Source organism: Larimichthys crocea, chromosome XVIII, assembly GCF_000972845.2.
Source record: "Larimichthys crocea isolate SSNF chromosome XVIII, L_crocea_2.0, whole genome shotgun sequence".
Classification (NCBI taxonomy): Eukaryota; Metazoa; Chordata; class Actinopteri; family Sciaenidae; genus Larimichthys; species Larimichthys crocea.
Window position 1 is genome coordinate 20,385,237 of NC_040028.1, and position 18,351 is coordinate 20,403,587.

Consider the following 18,351-nt stretch of genomic DNA (forward strand, 5'->3'; position numbering starts at 1 on the left):
AATCACAGCTGGACATCTCAAGTGTCCGGGTCACACATTCTCTCGTGCAACCATGTTTGACCTTTGCAGGAATGTGTGTGTGTGTGTGTGTGTGTGTGTGTGTGTGTGTGTGTGTGTGTGTGTGTGTGTGTGTGTGCAAGATTATGCAATGCGTGTGTACGATGCACAGTGTACAAAGACTCACGAATGCACACGCCACCAACTAAACAACACAAAGTCTTTGTCTGTTGTTGACAGCACGTGTCGTTTCCTGTCTCTGCAGGAAGTGCTTTGAACCTGACTTGCCGGGCGTTCTTCGGCTACAGCGGCGACGTGAGCCCGCTCATCTACTGGATGAAGGGAGAGAAGTTCATCGAGGACTTGGACGAGGAGAGAGTCCAGGAGAGCGACATCAAGTAAGAAACTCTGCCGCAGTCGACATCATTTACTGTCGTGGCGGTAACGAGGAATTAACAGAATAAGCAGATAAATTCACTGGAAAATAATAAAAGACGATCACGAGCAGTGGTTTTGCATGGTTTAGTCCATTAACTCCAAATTGCATAAACATTTTCCAGAGATTTATCTGCTGCCTTCTGAGCAGCTGCTGGATTCCAACATGCAGAGACTTTAAAAAAATAAAAATCATTATTCATTCATTTTTTCACCTTTTTGTTTTTTGCTTTCATTGAACTCGTGGAAATGAAGCAGCAAGCAGGTGGAAAAAGGATAACTCATTATCCGCTACATTGTGCAACGCAACAATAGAATTACATCACATGCAAAGCTAGATTATCATCTATTACTGCGTATATCACAATATCTGTGTGGGTGAAGAGGAACACACACACACACACACACACACACACACTGCATTATAAAGTGCATTAATTTTTACAGTATTTAATGACTACAGGCTCTTTTTAACACACAGCTACATACAGTGCTCAGCTCAATGAGAACACCCCCTTTGAAAAGTAAGATTTGAATCAATATCTCAAAAACAATTTCTAAAATTTCATAGTTTCATAGAACGTTTGTCTAACTCGTGAAACATGAAAGAAAGCTGAATAATACAAGTTAGATTACGAAATCTTCAGTTTTACTCAAATTAGGTGACGCAGAAATGAAATACCTCACAACAACAGGATGACCTTCATGATTTTTAAGCCTTCGAGGCATTGAATGAACGAGAACGACCTCTTTTGGAGCCTGGATGCTGGATGGAGAGTCAGAATTCCCCGTAGATGTTCCATTGGGTTCAGATCAGGAGACATAGTCGGCCACTGAATCCCTAAAGCCCATGCACAAAAAAAGCCCGCCTAGATGAAGACTACTGGGACTCCATACTCTGGAGTGATGAGACCAGGATAACTGAAACATGCGTGGTGCCTGCAGTGAAACGTGGTGGTGGCAGCGTCCTGATGTGCGGCTGCTGCTGGTGTCGGGGAGCTGATGCCACCATCAGTCCGTGCCCTTTGTCGTCGTGCACTTTTCCAACATGACAAAGATCCCAAACACACATCTAACCTGTGACACATCCACGACTTCACCCGTGATCTGACAGCCTTAACCTAGTAAACAACAGAACAGCTCAGCTCAGTATTTGGGCCTGCGTATTGTTTTTTCCTGCAGTTTAATATCGATTATTTGTCCATGACAAAGCAGCAGCCTGTACAACGAGAAAAGAAAAGTGTGTTTTAAAAGTTTGTCTGCAGCTGACTCGAGTCAGCCGTGTCGGAGCATCCTTGAAGCCTCCGACAACAAAAGAGAGTTTTCAAAGCTCTTTGTGTGCGAGCTGCATTACCAGACCTGACAATAATATAAAAAAATGTAGGTGGTGAATTATGCATCATGATGGATTATCTAGGATAAGTAAGTTTAAAGTCTGCAGATTATTTTCAGACTCACTACCTGATTCAGATGTATCAGACGTTCTTGGCTTTCGTGGACTGTCTTCACTAATCTGTCACCAGTTTTCAGTTTCAGGGAGACTTAATTAGCACGATGGAAACATCCCTGGTGATATAGCTTGCAGTTATAAATTCTCCTGTCAGTTTAGCTGTTCATCTTGTCCTGCAGGGCTGCAGGAAGGAACTCCGTCTACATTTAGGTTATTAAATGGAAACCAGCTTTCTTAACTCGTCTTTTATCGCTCCAGAACATTTATGGTCACTCACTGTTACAGGCCCATGTGCAGTTTCCTGTCCACGAAACCTTTCTGTACCTTCCCCTCTCTTTGTTTCCTTTCAGTGTAAGATTTGTCCAGCAAGCTTCACTTTCAGGGCCCAAATACATTTAAAACCAGCCCGTTTCCATGTCTCTCCTCCTCCCTCATGTTGGTGTAGCATGTTTAAACAACACCATTCCCAGCTCTATGTGCATGTTACCCATTAGGGCTGTTTGGAGAGGCTGCAGCTCTGGGGAGACAGCCCTGTCAGATGGCTAACAACCGCCATTTTTCACACCGCCGCCGCCGCCACTGTCGCTATATCTCCCTGGATGCACCCACCTATAGCAGCATGCAGATGGGCCGAGGAGGAGGAGGAGGAGGAGGGAGGGAGGGAGGAGGCAGGAGGGGGGGAAAGAGAGCAGGAGCAGACAGGGAGGAGAGGAGTATGAAATGTGGTAGAATTTACTCAAGAGGTGAGTAAAGACGACACGTCAGTGATGGAGAATTTTCTTGTGCACTGATGATGAACACGCAGCGGAAACAAATCCTCATTTTAACCGCCAGCACCGCTCTCCTGTCTGTCCTCCTCCTCCTCCTCCTCCTCCTCCTCCTCCACAGCTCCCTGACACCAGGATTCCCCGTCTCACTGGCTGAGAGGGGTTATGTTTTCAATAATTCATACCAATATTTCATGCAGTGGATCAATAATGTATTTGATCATCCACTCTCTGTTGCTGATGCTGCTGCCATTTGCACATCCATCCAGTGCCTTGGGTTTTTTTTCACTTCCATCAAGTGCAGCCCCAGATATGAACCGGGCAGAGGAGCGACATGAACAAACCTGTGCTCACCCTGCAGCCAGGTCTCCCCTTTCAGACGCTACAGTGGGCATGTTTCTATGGGTTACTTCTCTTCTTCTTCAGGCTGGCACCCACACACTTTTAGCTTTATTACTAATGCATCAGCAGCCGAACTTGAGCTTAGAGGCGCTCACACTCATACCCGAGGCTCCTTATTTACCCAACTCTGAGCCTATTGATTCGGAGGAGTTCATTTCTATGGTGGTAACACCCCCCTCCCCGAGCCCATAAATCCTCATTTGCGGCACACGGGACAGGGCTATTGTTGTTATCATGGCACGGATGACTGGACATTAGCATAGCATGCAGAGATTAATAAATTAGCAAAACAAATCTGGCTCAGCGTAATGAAGAAGGTGATCGATGCGTCATCGACCAGGGTTCGGTTGGTGTTTTGCAGGTGTGCTTGGATTGGATTTCTAAAAAGGAATGAATGAGCCGGGGATTGATCACAAAATGAGCAAACACAGAGATTTCACTGATGAGGGAGGGAGAGAATTTTAGAAAGCGAACGTGCCCGCAGCGTATCCATAAATCCACTGATTCACAAACGTGCAGCAGGATAGTGGATGCAGCTCTGCTGTCGCTCAGGTCTCATCTGTACCTCTGCGCTTCACCTGGACCTTGTTATCCACCTACTCCAAATTTAGGCCCCTCATCATCTCCATCTGAGGCTCGGGTTGAGCAGCGTCGGTCATCACTCATCAGGTTGTGTGGCACTGAGCTGCGTTGGCTCATATATACTGTGATAATGTGAAACCAGAGGCTTCAAAGTAACCCAGCGCTCCCCGGAGAGACATGAATTATTCCCTGTGCCTCCTTCTCCCAGCGCTCCCGTCCCTCCCCCCCGTCCCTCCCCCAGCCTCATTGCACAACAATCTCAGCTGAAACTACAAATATCATCAGCGCTGCCTCAGCCTCTCCACGCAAAGCCCCATGATACACTTTCAATTACCGATGCCAAATCTCTCCAACAAGCCGTCCTTATGTGGAGTTTATCGGCTTGAAGGCGAGCGAGAGGAGAGATGCTTTGGAGAGTCATTATCCCCCTACACACACACACACACACACACACACACACACACACACACTCTCTCCTCTTTCCTCATCCCACTCCTCCTCCTTCTCAACACACACAGTTATAAGCACATACAGTAGATGATACACACACACACACATTGTTTGTGCTCAGGGTGTGTCTAAGGTATGAGAGAGCATCCTCTCTCCATCCTCTCCTCCATCAGGCCCAAGCAGCCCAGCAGGGGGCAGGGGGGGGGCACATTTACTTTATGGAATATTACTTTCTCTCCTTCCTCTCCGTTACCATGGCATCCGCTATAAAAAGATTTCCCTCTGATTGCCAGTATTTGACCCCTCCCCCCTCGTATTGATTTTCATTTCTCGTATGTTTCGAGTGCGGATGAAAAAAAAAACAAAGAGCTTAACATACCGTGAAGTTGTGCAGAAACGTTTCCGTGGCTGTAACGCAGTATGTTCTGTGATCGCTGACATACCTGCCATCACGTCCACACACACACTGATTACATGTTCTTGCACAGCAGCACAGATATCTACTGTTTCCTAAACAGGTGCTGTAAGCATTGCTCAGTGTGTCTTTCTCTGTGTTGCAGGGTGGTCAAGGAGCATCTTGGTGAGCAGGAAGTGGCCATTTCTTTGACTATTGACTCGTTGGAGGAGGAGGACCTGGGAAATTATTCCTGTTATGTGGAAAACGGTAACGGCCGACGCCAAGCTACCATCCAGCTCCTCAAGCGGGGTAAGAGCTCTTTGACGTTTCCCACTTTTGTGGCATTAAAGTTGTAAAAAATCATCTTCTGTAAGATCGTCATGAAAGCCATGCGACGAGTGAAACATTCAAAACCCGGCTGCAACGTTTCATCGTCTCGTGCATCCTTTCATACACATTCCTCCAAACGTCTGTTTGGTTTCTTTGGGAACTCTGGGAATAAAGTTCTGAACAAAGTTTGGCTGCAAGCATTCGCTGCTGGATCGAGGTTAAAGAGGTTAAAGCTGCTCAGTGAAATGACTCAGAATTGTCACCTGACCTGCAGTTTAAGTGTCGTCAGCTCTTTGGTTTGATGGCGCACAGCTTTGCTGACTCTTGTTGCATTCGTTTCTTCTTTAGTGGTAACGCTCGAATAAACTCACTGTAAAAATAAAACAATCTTTGGATACGTAAAAAATGTGCCTCTTTGGTCACCTCTTCCAACTTCTCGTCCTTCCTCTTGAATTTCTCATTCAGCGCTGCCAGAACACAGTGCAGTTCTCTTTGTCGTTCTCCTCCATAGCTTTCTGCAGCACTTCCTTCTCTTGTTGGGGTTGAAAAAAAAATTAAAAAGCTTCTAATGCAGCCTTTCTTTATAATATGTCTTATTTCCTTTAATAATCCGATATGAAATGGAGTTACACACTCTTTTCATACTCTTTCATAAACTTTTCTTCGTGTCGGGTTTAGCAGCAAACAGCAGACAAGCAAAGTGAGAGCCAGACTCCCTCCAGGCTTGGTGAAGAACAAAACGGAGCTAACAGGAGAGAAAATATTGAAGAGCTGACCAACAACAAACAAACTTTTTAAGGCCGTGGTTTTGTGTATCAATGTTGTGTTTTATTGTTTGTTTTGCTGCCCCCTGCTGGTCATAAAGATCTGTTCACTCTTTCAGGCACAGACAGATCTGAGTTTGGATTATTCTTCTGTGGGATGAAGAAGACTTCATATAGACCCTCACATCTCTCTTTTATTTTCTCTCTCTTCTCCATTTTCTCTTCCTCTTTCCATCCGTGTGCTAACACTGTACTTTGTAGCTCTCTCTGCTCTGTGGCATGGCTGGTCTGAAGCTCTTTTCATGCACTGGTTGTCGCCCTGCAGAGAGAGGTAATGTGATGGCTGTTTAAACAGCAAACTGATCCTCAGATTTTCCCAACAGGCCAATAAGTTCAGCATACAATTACAAGTCTTTATCTGTCTGCCCCCCCTTCACTTTAATCTCTGTATGTGACCGACTTTTGTCGATGGCCCACTTCCATTTGAGTGGTCTTTGTAGACTCGAGACGGCTTCATTTAATGGCACTTCCAAAGACACAAAGCTCTGTGTCTCTCTCCTTTCCCCACATTATCCTGACGTTTATTTCATGTTTCATCACTCGCAGGCCCTGCAGCAGATCGTGAAGGTCTCTGCAGGCTGCCTCACCCTCCACCTCAAAAGAAAGAGAGGAGGCGATAGAGAGAAGGGAAGTGGTGAAACATAAACCACTTAGAGAGTGAGGGTGATTAACGAGGTAAAAGGGTTAAATTACAGAAATTTCTTCTGTAATCTTTACAAGAAACAGACATTTCTTTGGAGTCTAGAATCTTTGCACCCGGTCAAGACACATACAACAAAGTGACAGTGGCATTATTTAGTCTGATAGTTAGCCGAGAATTAAAACTGTTGGCGATAAAATAATTTAGTCTTGTACATCCAGTGTGTGAAGGATTTAGTGGCACCTAGAGGTGAAGTTGCAGATTGCAACCGAATGAATACTCTCCCACACCTCAGCCTTTCCTTCCAAGCATGTAGGAAGAACTCTAGCTGCAAAAGCATAAAAAGCATAAAAAGCCGTATCGAGATCAGAGTTTGGTTTGTCTGTTCTCACTGTATCTAAAAGATTCATTTTAAGACATCAAACTAACAAAACTAATGAATATTTCTTCCAGCCTCCTAAATCTTACACACCGGACCTTTAAACATGTAAACATATGCTGAGATAACCTCACATGACTGAGACTCTCAGGTGCTTTTTGAAAAAATAAAATGAGACTTTTGAGACTTACAGGTTTGTTTCTGTGCGGCATTCATAAGCTGCAATAATATAAAGGGTGCATTGTGGTTGCCTTGGCAGCCGCGCAGTGTTCCAGTTCACAGTGAGCGATATATATAAGGTGAACCTGTTCTAGCTGAGCCCACCAGGTAAATGCTGCTTTCATACACAACATAACTCATCCGTCCTCCAAGCCGGGTCTCTGGGGAGATGGAGAGGAGATAATGGAGAAGAGAAATGAAGGTAATGAATGTAGAGACAGCGGGGGAGGAAAGAGGGGGGAGGAGGAGTGAGGGAGCTCTGGAGAGAGGGATGATGGAGAGAGGGGGGTAAGTGAAATGTGTAGCCTCTTGTTTTGAAAATGCCTCCATCCATGTCCACGATCACATCACGAGTCCTCACTATGGACGGCAGCCAAAGTGCAGAGCTGTGTCATTGCTGCGCTGCTCCAAAGAAATGAATCCAGTTTCTCATCATCTCTTTTTTTTTCCTCTCTCTCTCTCTCTCTCTCTCTTTGCACCGTGCCCTCTCATTTCTCCCAAAGTCATTATGAGCCTCATGATTCTTCCCCCTGAAGATTGATGCCGCCTCGCTCTGAGCTGAGCTCTGAAAAAAAAAATACTGATGATTGTCCAGCCTCCCAGAAAATGCAAATGTGTCCTTTAAGTGCCTCATCCTGAGAGTTTAACACAGGGGGGGAAAAAAGACAAACCTCTGAGTCAAACCTGGTGCAGAAACAAGTCAATAGTCTGTTTTTGTGTGGCAACTTTTAAATATTTTCTGGTCTGTGTGTGTGTGTGTGTGTGTGTGTGTGTGTGTGTGTGTGTGTGTGTGTGTGTGTGTGTGTGTCGTTCTCAGCAGAGCTCATGTACACCGTGGAGCTGGCAGGAGGGCTGGGAGCGATCCTGCTGCTACTCATCTTCCTCATCTCCCTCTACAAATGCTACAAGATCGAGCTGATGCTTTTCTATAGGAGGCACTTTGGCAGCGAAGACGTGGATGGAGGTAAAAGAAAAAAAAAAACTTTAACCTCCAAATTTTTTCCACCATGTTTTTATCCTCTGAAGTTTGGTGTCAGGCGAGCACAGGTGCCTGCATATGTGCCGTTTTCATGGATGCTGAAAATGGCTGCAAAGGAAACAGAGGAGATAGATTTTCAATTTGTTGCCCATTTAAAAAGAAATCAATTTCAATATGTCATGGAGTGATGCCCACCCTCTGCTGTCAGAGGCCAGATAGTGGGACATGGGGACCGGGCAGGCTCGATGCTTCCTACCCTGAGAAACAAACGGGGCAGAGAACAACCTGAAACTGGAAGACAACTTTTTGTTTTCTCTACACAACAGAGTTAACTTTGGCTACAGTTGAGGACGCGTCTGTTCGTGTCCCAGTATCCCCCCTTGTTGTTTTTGTATTTTCACTCTTTATGTTTTCTTTTCCAAAATCCCGCAAAGCCTGAACTCATTTTTGAATCAGTGGATTGTTTCTACAGTAGCATGAATTATCTATTACACACTGTTTTGTTGACTCAAACTTCCACATGATTAAGTCATACCGTCGGGGACCGCCGATACAAGCTGTTTTTGATTTTTTCCAAGTTTGCTAGGTGGTTAATTTGCAAGGTTGGTTGCTAATTTGAAAGCCTTGTTTGATGTTTCGCATCCTATCGAGCGCAGCTGTGGCCTTTTCTGCAACTTTCAAAGCTCGTGTGTGCTCCTCAAAGAGTTTGTGGAAAAAGCCCCTCATCTCTTTTTGGATGGCCCACACTCCAGTTCCTGCAGAATATAATGACTGCTGAACGTGTCCCCAGTGCTGCTTCTCTTTCCCATCTTCTATTTTCTGCCTCTTCAGGCAGTCTTCTGGGAAAGCGATGGGAGGAGAGGATCTGTGAACCTTATTTTATATCTGCCCGATTCATTTCTTATACACACAATCTGATCAAAGCTACTGGACACCCCTGTCCAAATATTCCTGCCTGCTTTGGTGTGTGCCTATTTAATGATCTCGGCCACTTTGTTATAATTAATGCTGCTAAAGCAGCAGAGGTTTGGAGGAGTATTTCTTTTGTTTCAATGTGACAATGCCTCTGCACACAGAAAGAAATGGATTTCTGAGTTTGACTCATTACCCAACATCCATCCATCCAATTTCTTCCACTTATCTGTGGTCGGGTCGTGATGGCAGCAGGTTTAACAAGACGCTCGAGACATCGTTCTCCCCAGCAATGCATTCCAGCTGGAGGATCCCGAGGCGTTCCCAGGCTATGTAGTCCCTCCAGCTGGTTCTGGGTCTCCTCCCAGTTGGACGTCCCTGGAAAATACCTCCAAAAGAAGGCGCCCAGGAGGCAGCCAATTTCAGCTGCTTGTATCTGCAATCTCATTCTTTCAGCCAGTACCCAAAGCTCATGACCATAAATCGAGAGCTTTGCCTTCAGGCTCAGCTCCCTCTGAACCACAACGGTCCAGTACAAAACATCAAAACAGACACCGCACCGACCTGCCAGTCCATCTCACACTCCATTTTCCCATCACTCGTGAACAAGACCCTGAGATACTTGAAGCAACTCATTTCCAACATGGAGGGAGCTTTCCACCAAGAACCATGAAGCTCAGACTTGGAGGTCCTGACTGTCATCCCGGCAGCTTCACACTCCAGCAGAAGCACATCATCTGCAAAAAGCAGAGATGCCGTCCCATTTTTGACATTTGAATGAGTTAGTGTTTTGAATACAAACAATCTTGTCAATAGAGAACAGACAAAGTAAAGTGATGCAGTGAAGTATAATCAACACTTTGTCTCGTACGTTCTACCGTGGTGTGAAGTCAGGCTCTCGACAGCACAGTCAATAAACACAATGACAGTTTTCAAAAAGCTTCGAAAATGAGCATTATATGCTCATGAGGCACAGTGCTGGATGCTGTCATTCATTAACCACTCCCGTCTGTCGCTGTCTGTTTTTCAGAAAACAAAGACTACGATGCGTACCTGTCCTACACCAAAGTGGACCCTGACCAGTGGAGTCAGGAGACCAGGGAGGAGGAACGCTTCGCCCTGGAGATCCTCCCTGATGTCCTGGAGAAACACTACGGCTACAAACTCTTCATCCCAGATCGAGACCTCATTCCAACCGGAAGTAAGCACTACTGTGGCTGTCCGTGCATAGATGCTTGTACACATATGTTCATGTAACGTGATGTATTGGAGCGAGGGCGTTTATAGTTGCTCGTGAACTGTAGTTGTAGCTGTAGTGTTTGGTACATTCACCAGCAAGGACCACGCCACAACAATGTGAGTTTAAAGGTTTAATGAAACGAGGAAGTTTGGGATGTTGAGGATAGATGAATGGATGTGGGGAAGGGAATGAACATTCAGAGAGGGGCATCCATCTCAGGTGGTGAGTGTTAAACCAGTTTAAATGGAGCTGAGGAGCGACACGCCTGAGACGACCACTTCATTGGTTTGTCTGCTTGGAAGCTGTGCTGTCTGGAATAGTGTTGTGAAGATATGCCACCGATGTAGAGGACTTGAAGTGAGGCCAGCTTGTATGGCAGCTGAGATAAACAGAAAATGTAGATAGGGAAGAAAGTATGAGAGTCAGAAATATGAATCAGACAGGCTGGGGTGAAGAGAAGGATTACGGGTGCATGTAGTCACGAATTCTGAGCATGATAGGACGCAGAAACAAAGCAAGCAAGAGCGTGGATTGTAGAGTTAGGTTGACCTTGGAAGGATGAGTAGCCTGAACATAGAGAATGGACGCAGAGGAGGAGAAGGTCAGAAGTGAGTGGGTTTCTGATCAACAGCTGCCGGTAACTAAAACCAGATTCCTGGTTTTTAATTAGGATTGGAGAGTAACGGATTGAGCATTGTGTGGAATATTGTGGCTGAAAATGGAGGAGACTTTTATGGGATGAACAGAGCAAGAGTCTGAATTCATGAATAGAGAAGGTAGGACAACGAATCAGCGATGCCGTCATGGTACCTGAGAACGTGAGCTGCACCAAAAACAAAGTGCCATGGGGCAGTTGGTGTGCACGAGGTACGTTGAGGTTTGGCTGTGCTCTGATTGCCGCGGATATATCATGGCTGGGGGATGAATCACTGGTTGAATCGGACAGACTGATCTGCAGCCGGGACGGGTTGATTCTTTGGTGTTCTCATTAACGTAAGTGGGTAATCAGGTGTGAGTAGGCTGGACAGGTGCGGTTGAGGCGTGGCCCTGCTCTGTTCGTTGTGTGTGGTTTGTCTTCAGTTCTGTTTTCCACTGTCATTGTTTTGTGTTTCAATGTTTTGTGCTGTTTGTGCGTTCACACTCTCACGTGACGAGTGGATGATTATTCCAAATTTCAAAGTATCCTCTCAAATCTCTCTGGATCAAAGTAGGAGATCATTGTTCTCATACCGTATATTACATAAGTATTCATGCAGTATATATACAACGTGTTCCAGAGGCTGATATATTGAACAAATTTATCAGCATCCATCTCTGGTTTTCATCCATGCGTTAATAAATCCATAAAAATTCTGTCTGAACGTATTCTCATGCGTGCTAATTCTGCTTAGTAGTCCGTCTGTGCCAGCGGTACACAGTGTGCTCTAGTTGGTAGTGATGCTGTGTTTGTACTGTAGGCTTCACGAGGATCGGATAAAAACGCAAACACGTCCTAGTTGGTCCAGACAGAATTAAACATCAGTGGGAAATGTGCGAGGGGCTCTGAGGCCCGGCTGACTGAGCCGCCTCTTTCCTTTAATCAAATGAAAATTGCCGCCAGCATCAGCACCAAACAAAATGATGGTAGATGAATGTCCAGTCAGGGAAACATGGTATGTGATTAATAATATGTGAAATAAAAAATATGAGTAATTGGACATGCTGCCACTTTTTCAGCGACTGTGTTGAGTATGTTTTTCTGTCTGTGCCGTGTTCTGCCTGTGACCTGAATGTTGGAAATGTTTATGTTTAGGTCTCACCAATGAGCATTACCAGGATGACACGCGACTCTTTGGAGGTACCTCGCCCGCAGTCTTTTCCCTCTTGTATCAGCTGCTGTCATTTACCTGCTCAGGTTTTAAAGAGAGTCGGCCGCTGTTGTGTGATCTGACACAACGCAGGCTCGTCAGACAGCGACTTCAGTCTAATCCTAGAGGCTGTGCAGCTTTATATCAAACATTTGTCGCCCCATCTAGAGCCATTTCGTGCAGCACTTAACTTTGTCTGTGGGCCCGCCCTCCAGATATAGAATATTTGACACATATTCACCTGAAGAAACACCATGCTTTCTGATCTGCATCTGCACACATACAGTATATATAATATCTTTGTCTGAGTGCAGTTAGACCAGATTCTGGAGGCGCACAGCAAAATAGCTACCTGTCATTGTCCTGTGTTTTGTGTCTGTTGCTGTTTGTTCATCCATCAGCGTTAAGTGTCGTAGTCCTGTCCTCATTAAATCATGTATGAACCATATCTTTAGCTCAAAACATACTGGATGTACATTACTCTACTACTTTGCCGCTCTCATGTCTTAGGTGTTCTTGTTCATATCTTTACCTTTTGCTCCCTGCAGCCTACATCGAGGATGTGGCTCGCTGCGTGGACCAGAGCAAACGCCTCATTATAGTCATGACACCCAACTATGTGGTGCGGCGAGGCTGGAGCATCTTTGAGCTGGAGACGCGGCTGCGCAACATGCTGGTGACTGGCGAGATCAAAGTCATCCTGATCGAGTGCGCAGAGTTACGCGGCATCATGAACTACCAGGAGGTGGAGGCTCTTAAGCATACCATTAAAACCCTCACCGTCATCAAGTGGCGCGGCACCCAGAGCAACAAGCTCAACTCCAAGTTCTGGAAGCAGCTGCAGTACGAGATGCCGTTCAGGCGCACAGAGCCCATGCTCACCCACGAGCCGGCGCTGGACGTCAGCGAGCAGGGTCCCTTCGGAGAGCTGCAGACCGTCTCTGCCATCTCCATGGCGGCGGCCACCTCCACCGCTATGGCTACCGCCCACCCCGAGCTGCGCTCGTCTTTCCACAACACCTACCACACCACCATGAGGCAGAAACACTACTACCGCAGCTACGAGTATGACATACCACCCGGAGGGACCCTGCCACCTCTCTCCTCTCTGGGGAACCAGCACACCTACTGCAACATCCCACTGACACTGCTGAACGGACAGAGGCCTCCCGGGAAGAGCCGGGAGCACAGCCTGGAGGAGGCGCACGCTAACAACGCCATGCTCCCTCTGCTGCCAAGAGAAACCAGCATCTCCAGCGTCATCTGGTAATGATGAACACGACTGGGCATGAGCTGTGAGGGAGAGCAGTCAGGACCAGACGCGCTGGGCTCTTAAGAACACGGTTCATGGTCACGTTTTGGATCCGACTGTTGCAGAAAGTGACGGCAGGTTTTTTCTGGTTGTTTTTCTGCCTCTGTTCCAGATGTTTTCTGCGTGGAACTACAGGAGATGAAGGCGATGAAAACACTGGCGAGATACGGACTCGCAAGAACTCCCCATTAAAGAACCAACACACTATGGCAATTGTTCACACACACACACACACACACACACACAAATGTGCATACACACATACTAAAAGGAAAACAGGGTCTTGTACATATATTTCACTTTCTTTGTAGCATTAGTGTTTTCCTGTTCTGTTCTTTCGTTTCTTCTTTTCAATCATGTTCGTTGCCTTCTCCACTGTAGGACTTTGCTTTAACTTGTTATACAGAGTTGTATATTTTTTATTGTTTTCTTCTTTCAGTTATTTTTTATTCTTATTTCAACGCGCTTGTTTGGGAAGCCAGTATGTCACGTACCTGCTGTCTTATTTCTTTTTTCTTTTTTTGTGTGTGTTTGTTTGTTTTGAAATCTTTGTGTAGTTTAAGAGAAACATTTTTTAACACCTTTTTTTGAAATCGCCTGGACATTTCAGGAGCTTCGAGGAGCTGAAACTTTTTTTTTCTTTTTTCTTTTTTACCTGTAAAAGGTGTATCTAGTTTAAAAAGGAAAACTCTCTTTTAAAAAATCATAGAATATGCAAAAAGAAGGGAGGAGCTGGCAAAAATATATACCGTCCTGTGTGGGACCGAGACGGAGGAGGAGGAGGAGGAGGAGGAGGAGGCCGTACTTGTCCTCTCCAATCAGATAGACTCATAGACTGGCAGATCTCTCTCTAAAGCTTCATATTTTCTATTGAAACAAACAGCCTTGCTGTTTTAGAGTGATAGTGAAATGCCTCACCTTAAAAAGAAATCTGTAGATTATTTTGAAAAGAATTCTATTTTTATAACAGAAAAAGAGTTTGCTTGAGAAGTCATACTTATTTGCATTTTCATCTTTACCATAGGACGGAGGATTTGTGTATAAGTGTTATGCTGGTTTTGTACACTTGCGACGTGGTTCCTGGTTTGTTAAGAGACTGAGGTGGCCCTCTAACTGTTCGAGATTCACAAGTGAAGCATTTTCAATGTTTTTTTTCAAACATAATATTATTCCCATCCTGATAATTACTTTGGTTCATATGGATAGTTCATGTTTAAGGAAAGAAAAGACAACATTTGTGTTTTGAAAGACTTTTTAAATATATTTGAAGGTGTGATTTTTGAGTATGCATAGCAAATAGATATGTATTCTATATATAATATAGATATTTATATAAATATATAAACACGATTTTCACTTGGAAAGAAATGTCTATCTTTATAGAAACACAATCATTATCAGTTGCCCTTACTTTCTCACTGCACATTAAAAAACATTGATTTCCTCTTGATGTTTTTCTTTTTGTGTCCAACTTCGAGCATCCGTTGGCAGTAATTCACAACATCCACACACACACACACACACACACACACACTGATTACACTCCTAACATCGGGTGACTAATGGGTGGGTGTCAGTTTGAATCGGCGATCTTGCTTTAAGATAAGAGAAAGTGAACAAACCGTCAGCGCCTCCAGATTCTGCTGAATGTCTTTAAACACTAACTGCGCCTTCATCTGCCAGCTGCTCTTGTAGTGCTAACACTGGTATACTAGGACGAGACAGCCTGAAGGTTCAGCCCTTTTCTCTGCATCTGCTTGGCACGGTGGCGCAGTGGTGAGCACTGTCGCCTCACGACAAGAAGGTTTGAACGTCGGCCGAGGCCTTTCTTTGTGGAGTTTGCATGTTCTCCCCGTGTCGGCACGGGTTCTCCCCGGGTACTCCGGCTTCCCCCCACAGTCCAAAGACATGCAGTTAATAGGTTAATTGGTGACGCTAAATCTTTTTAGGACAGGCTTCCCTCTTTGTATTTCTTCAGACTGTGAATCCGTGCTGAGCTTAGTCATACAACAAAGAAACCTCTGAAGGGTTAAATCTGGGGCAACTGAACTTGTAGCTCGCCGGCAGCGAGTGGTGAATGGGCCGTATCGCTACCCGACGGAGTCGCCACCACCCACAGGGAGAGGCATGGGGGTCAGGTGCTTTGCCAGCCGTGCGTCAGTCAAAGGCAGGGGAGGAACTGCATAGCCCATCTAGTCTTGGAACGCCTCGGGATCCCCCCAGGAGGAGCTGGAAGGTGTTGATGTGGAGGAAGAAAATGGATGGATGGACGTGAATTCATTGTGCAAAGGAGAAAGGTCAACAATTAGACAGCATGGTCACGATGGGAATCGCACAGTTTCAAATGTCCTGATATCAGGGCCTCCAAGGCCTTGGAGCCTCGAACACTTACCGTGTAATCAGCATACCGGCTTGCCGCATGGTTTCCCCTCCTTGCTCTCTCCCTGTGTTTCCTGTCTATCTCTCCTGTCAGACAGAGGCAGAAAAGCCAAAGATAAACCTTTTAAAGGAGTGCTGATATAAGAAACATTCTGGCTCGAAGCCAAGGAGTCTGTCAGTTCGCTTGGCAACCCAAACACAATGGTGGTTGAGTGCTGCCAAACACTGCCATCTCCTGGGGATTCACAATATCTACAAAGGGTGTTTGTGATTGAGCACTAGTAAGCAGAGAAACAGAAAGCCAATTTACCGACTGCCCTGACAATCCCAGGAGAGAAAACAAGAAAATGGGGGCAGAGGAAAACAAGACAGGGAGACAGTTCCAGGCAGAGGAAGAGAGTGAAAGAGTGTCGATAAAAACACATTTTATGGACGTTTCTGCAGAAAAGGAAGCCTCGGTGCACAGACGGTTTCAGACTATGCAAACAGCAGATATAACTGTATGAATGAAAACATAAATCACACACAAAGCACTGGAATTTACTTTGGCTGTTAATAAACGATGCCAACAGTTGGAGGCGTGCACACATGCGAGCGCACTCAACATGTCGTCAACCACAAGTAGAGCTGGTGACTGTTGCATGTTGGCAGCCTCCTGCGGGACAGCTGGGGGGTTTTATTAGCAGACACAGGATTAATAGACTCTATTACCCAGAGCAATTAGGGACTTAATTGGAGAGAAAATAGACCCCATCGAGAGGGAACATGTCGGGGAGATCGACAGAAATAAGCATATCTCCAGACAAAGTCCACAGTGGCATATGTGTTATTCGATAAGACCAGTCGAACGCCTCCATCTGTGCGTCTGCTCTCGTCTGTCCTTTTCACTCGCAGCTCAGAGAGCAGCACAGCAATGCAGATACAACCTTCAACCATGAAACACACTGAAGAGGAAGTGGGCCAGCAGTAACGCAACATCTACATGTATCTGAAGTAGAAGGAGGAATAGATTCATAAATAGAATAGTGTCCATATTATAATGTCAGCGTGATCACTTGTAAAGCGCCATCACCACCTTCATCCTACCTTAAAGGCGTAGAAATTTCAGGCCTGGCAACCGGACTTATCCTGCAGCCAAGACGAGCCTTGGCGACGACGAGGTCAGTGGAGTTCAATGTTTCATCTAAATTCCTACCAACTGTGGGAAAAAGCAGGAGATTGAGATGCTGGGATGAATTACCTGTAGTGGGTGATTGCACTTCCATATATGAAATATTGCAACTGCCCTTAAAGAGCTTCAGGGATTCTTTAAAATTCAAAATGTCAGGGGACCCGGGTAGGTTCCTTGAGGAACGCCTTGAGGGGTAATCACAAACTTTTCAGGTAAAAATTCGTCATTTGTTTTTTATTTTCTGCAGAGACAGAGGTTGACACATATTAACAACAGGAAGGTAAATAGACATTAGTCCATTGAGTCCCATGTGACGAGTTAAAAGCAGAAACTTTCCCCATTTTTCTCGTTCATCAGACTGCCGATCATGCCGCTCGTCTGGACCCAGTTAGCTGAAGGTTTTACCAGTCTGATGATGAACTTTCGGGTTCAAAGAGCAGTTTTGTGATTTGCTCTGCACGCTCAGCCTCCTCCACCGTCAGCTTCCATGTGCGGCTGAGGACAATGCTCGAAGTTTTCAAAGGTCTACCCAGGAGCCAGAGGTCATTTCATGGTCCAGTGACTGTCTGACTGAGAGAGAAACTTTTCTTCCCAGCAGGCGAGATTTACGACTATATCTCTCTCTAACTTCCTCTTCTTTATTTGGAGTTGGGGGGGTGTATAATCCAAAAATGAGCAGAGCAGGGCATGTCTACATGTGAAATAGTCACCTTCTGGCCAGATTATTTTGTCAGAGTGGGGCCAAAACAAAGCTGCAGGGACTGAGCGCAGGTACGGGCCATCTGGCCTTTGAACAGTGACTGAGTAAAGATGCTGGAAGCAGCAATGGAGGCGTTCAGGGACTCATAAACTAATTTGGTCGTACCGTATGTACTGCAACAGCAGGAAATCTTTGCCCCCAGTGTCCAAGACAAACATTCATGTACAGGTGGAGAATTAATAGAGTACGATGATACCATAAACCAGTGCTGTAGTACTTGAAATCTGGGTCTGGAGACCACTTTTTAAAGACCTTGGTCTTGTTTCGATCTCAGACAAAGAGAACTTTGGATTTTAATTCAAGTAAAAGACAACTGCAGGGATATCGCTTTATTCTGCATTATCTGATTTATTCCTTACCTGTCTGCGAGGAGACATCAGCCAAATCTTCTGGAATAAAACAAATCTGCAAAATAGCGTCCAAAGAACACACAGCGGTTTGTAAATACTTGCTCTCTGCCTCTTAAAGTCTTGGTCTTGTCGCAGTCTTGATGCACTCCGGTCTCGGTTTAGATGATCTTGGCTACAACACTACGAAAAACCTGTTTTGCCTTTGCTTCCAGATTCTCTTCCTCTTCCTCTGCAGTCCAGTCCTCCATCTTCTCCATCTTCCATCTCTGGATACTTTCTGCCACGGGCATTTTAGTCTGCATCCACAAAACTCAACACTCTAATGGCCAGAGTTGGAGGGATGGCTAGAACATTACCTGAGGCGCTTCTAGTACATCATTTCTGTATGTGTGTGTGTGTGTGTGTGTGTGTGTGTGTGTGTGTGTGTGAAGGGGAGGGTGATGCATGTGGTAGTATACTGTTGCACTCTGGTGGCCTGACATGGCATAAACTCTGCTGCACCTGACGAACTGATGTGGAACTTAATCTT

General features: G+C 45.4%; 1 protein-coding gene across 5 annotated transcripts in view; it reads left to right on the top strand.

Moving 5' to 3' along the window:
- il1rapl1a (interleukin 1 receptor accessory protein-like 1a) overlaps nt 1-14,379 on the top strand; it is a 153,536-nt gene extending 139,157 nt beyond the window's left edge. For 2 of the 5 annotated variants that reach the window (XM_019270310.2, XM_027291158.1), the window contains 6 exons: nt 263-395; nt 4,644-4,789; nt 7,690-7,836; nt 9,794-9,964; nt 11,796-11,840; nt 12,399-14,379. In XM_019270310.2, the coding sequence (XP_019125855.1) occupies nt 263-395; nt 4,644-4,789; nt 7,690-7,836; nt 9,794-9,964; nt 11,796-11,840; nt 12,399-13,120 (1,364 nt within the window). In that variant the 3' untranslated portion in view covers nt 13,121-14,379. The remainder of the gene's footprint in view (nt 1-262; nt 396-4,643; nt 4,790-7,689; nt 7,837-9,793; nt 9,965-11,795; nt 11,841-12,398) is intronic. The other 3 variants (XM_027291157.1, XM_019270311.2, XM_019270312.2) reach the window with 3 other exon arrangements.
- Nucleotides 14,380-18,351: the final 3,972 nt, after the last annotated feature.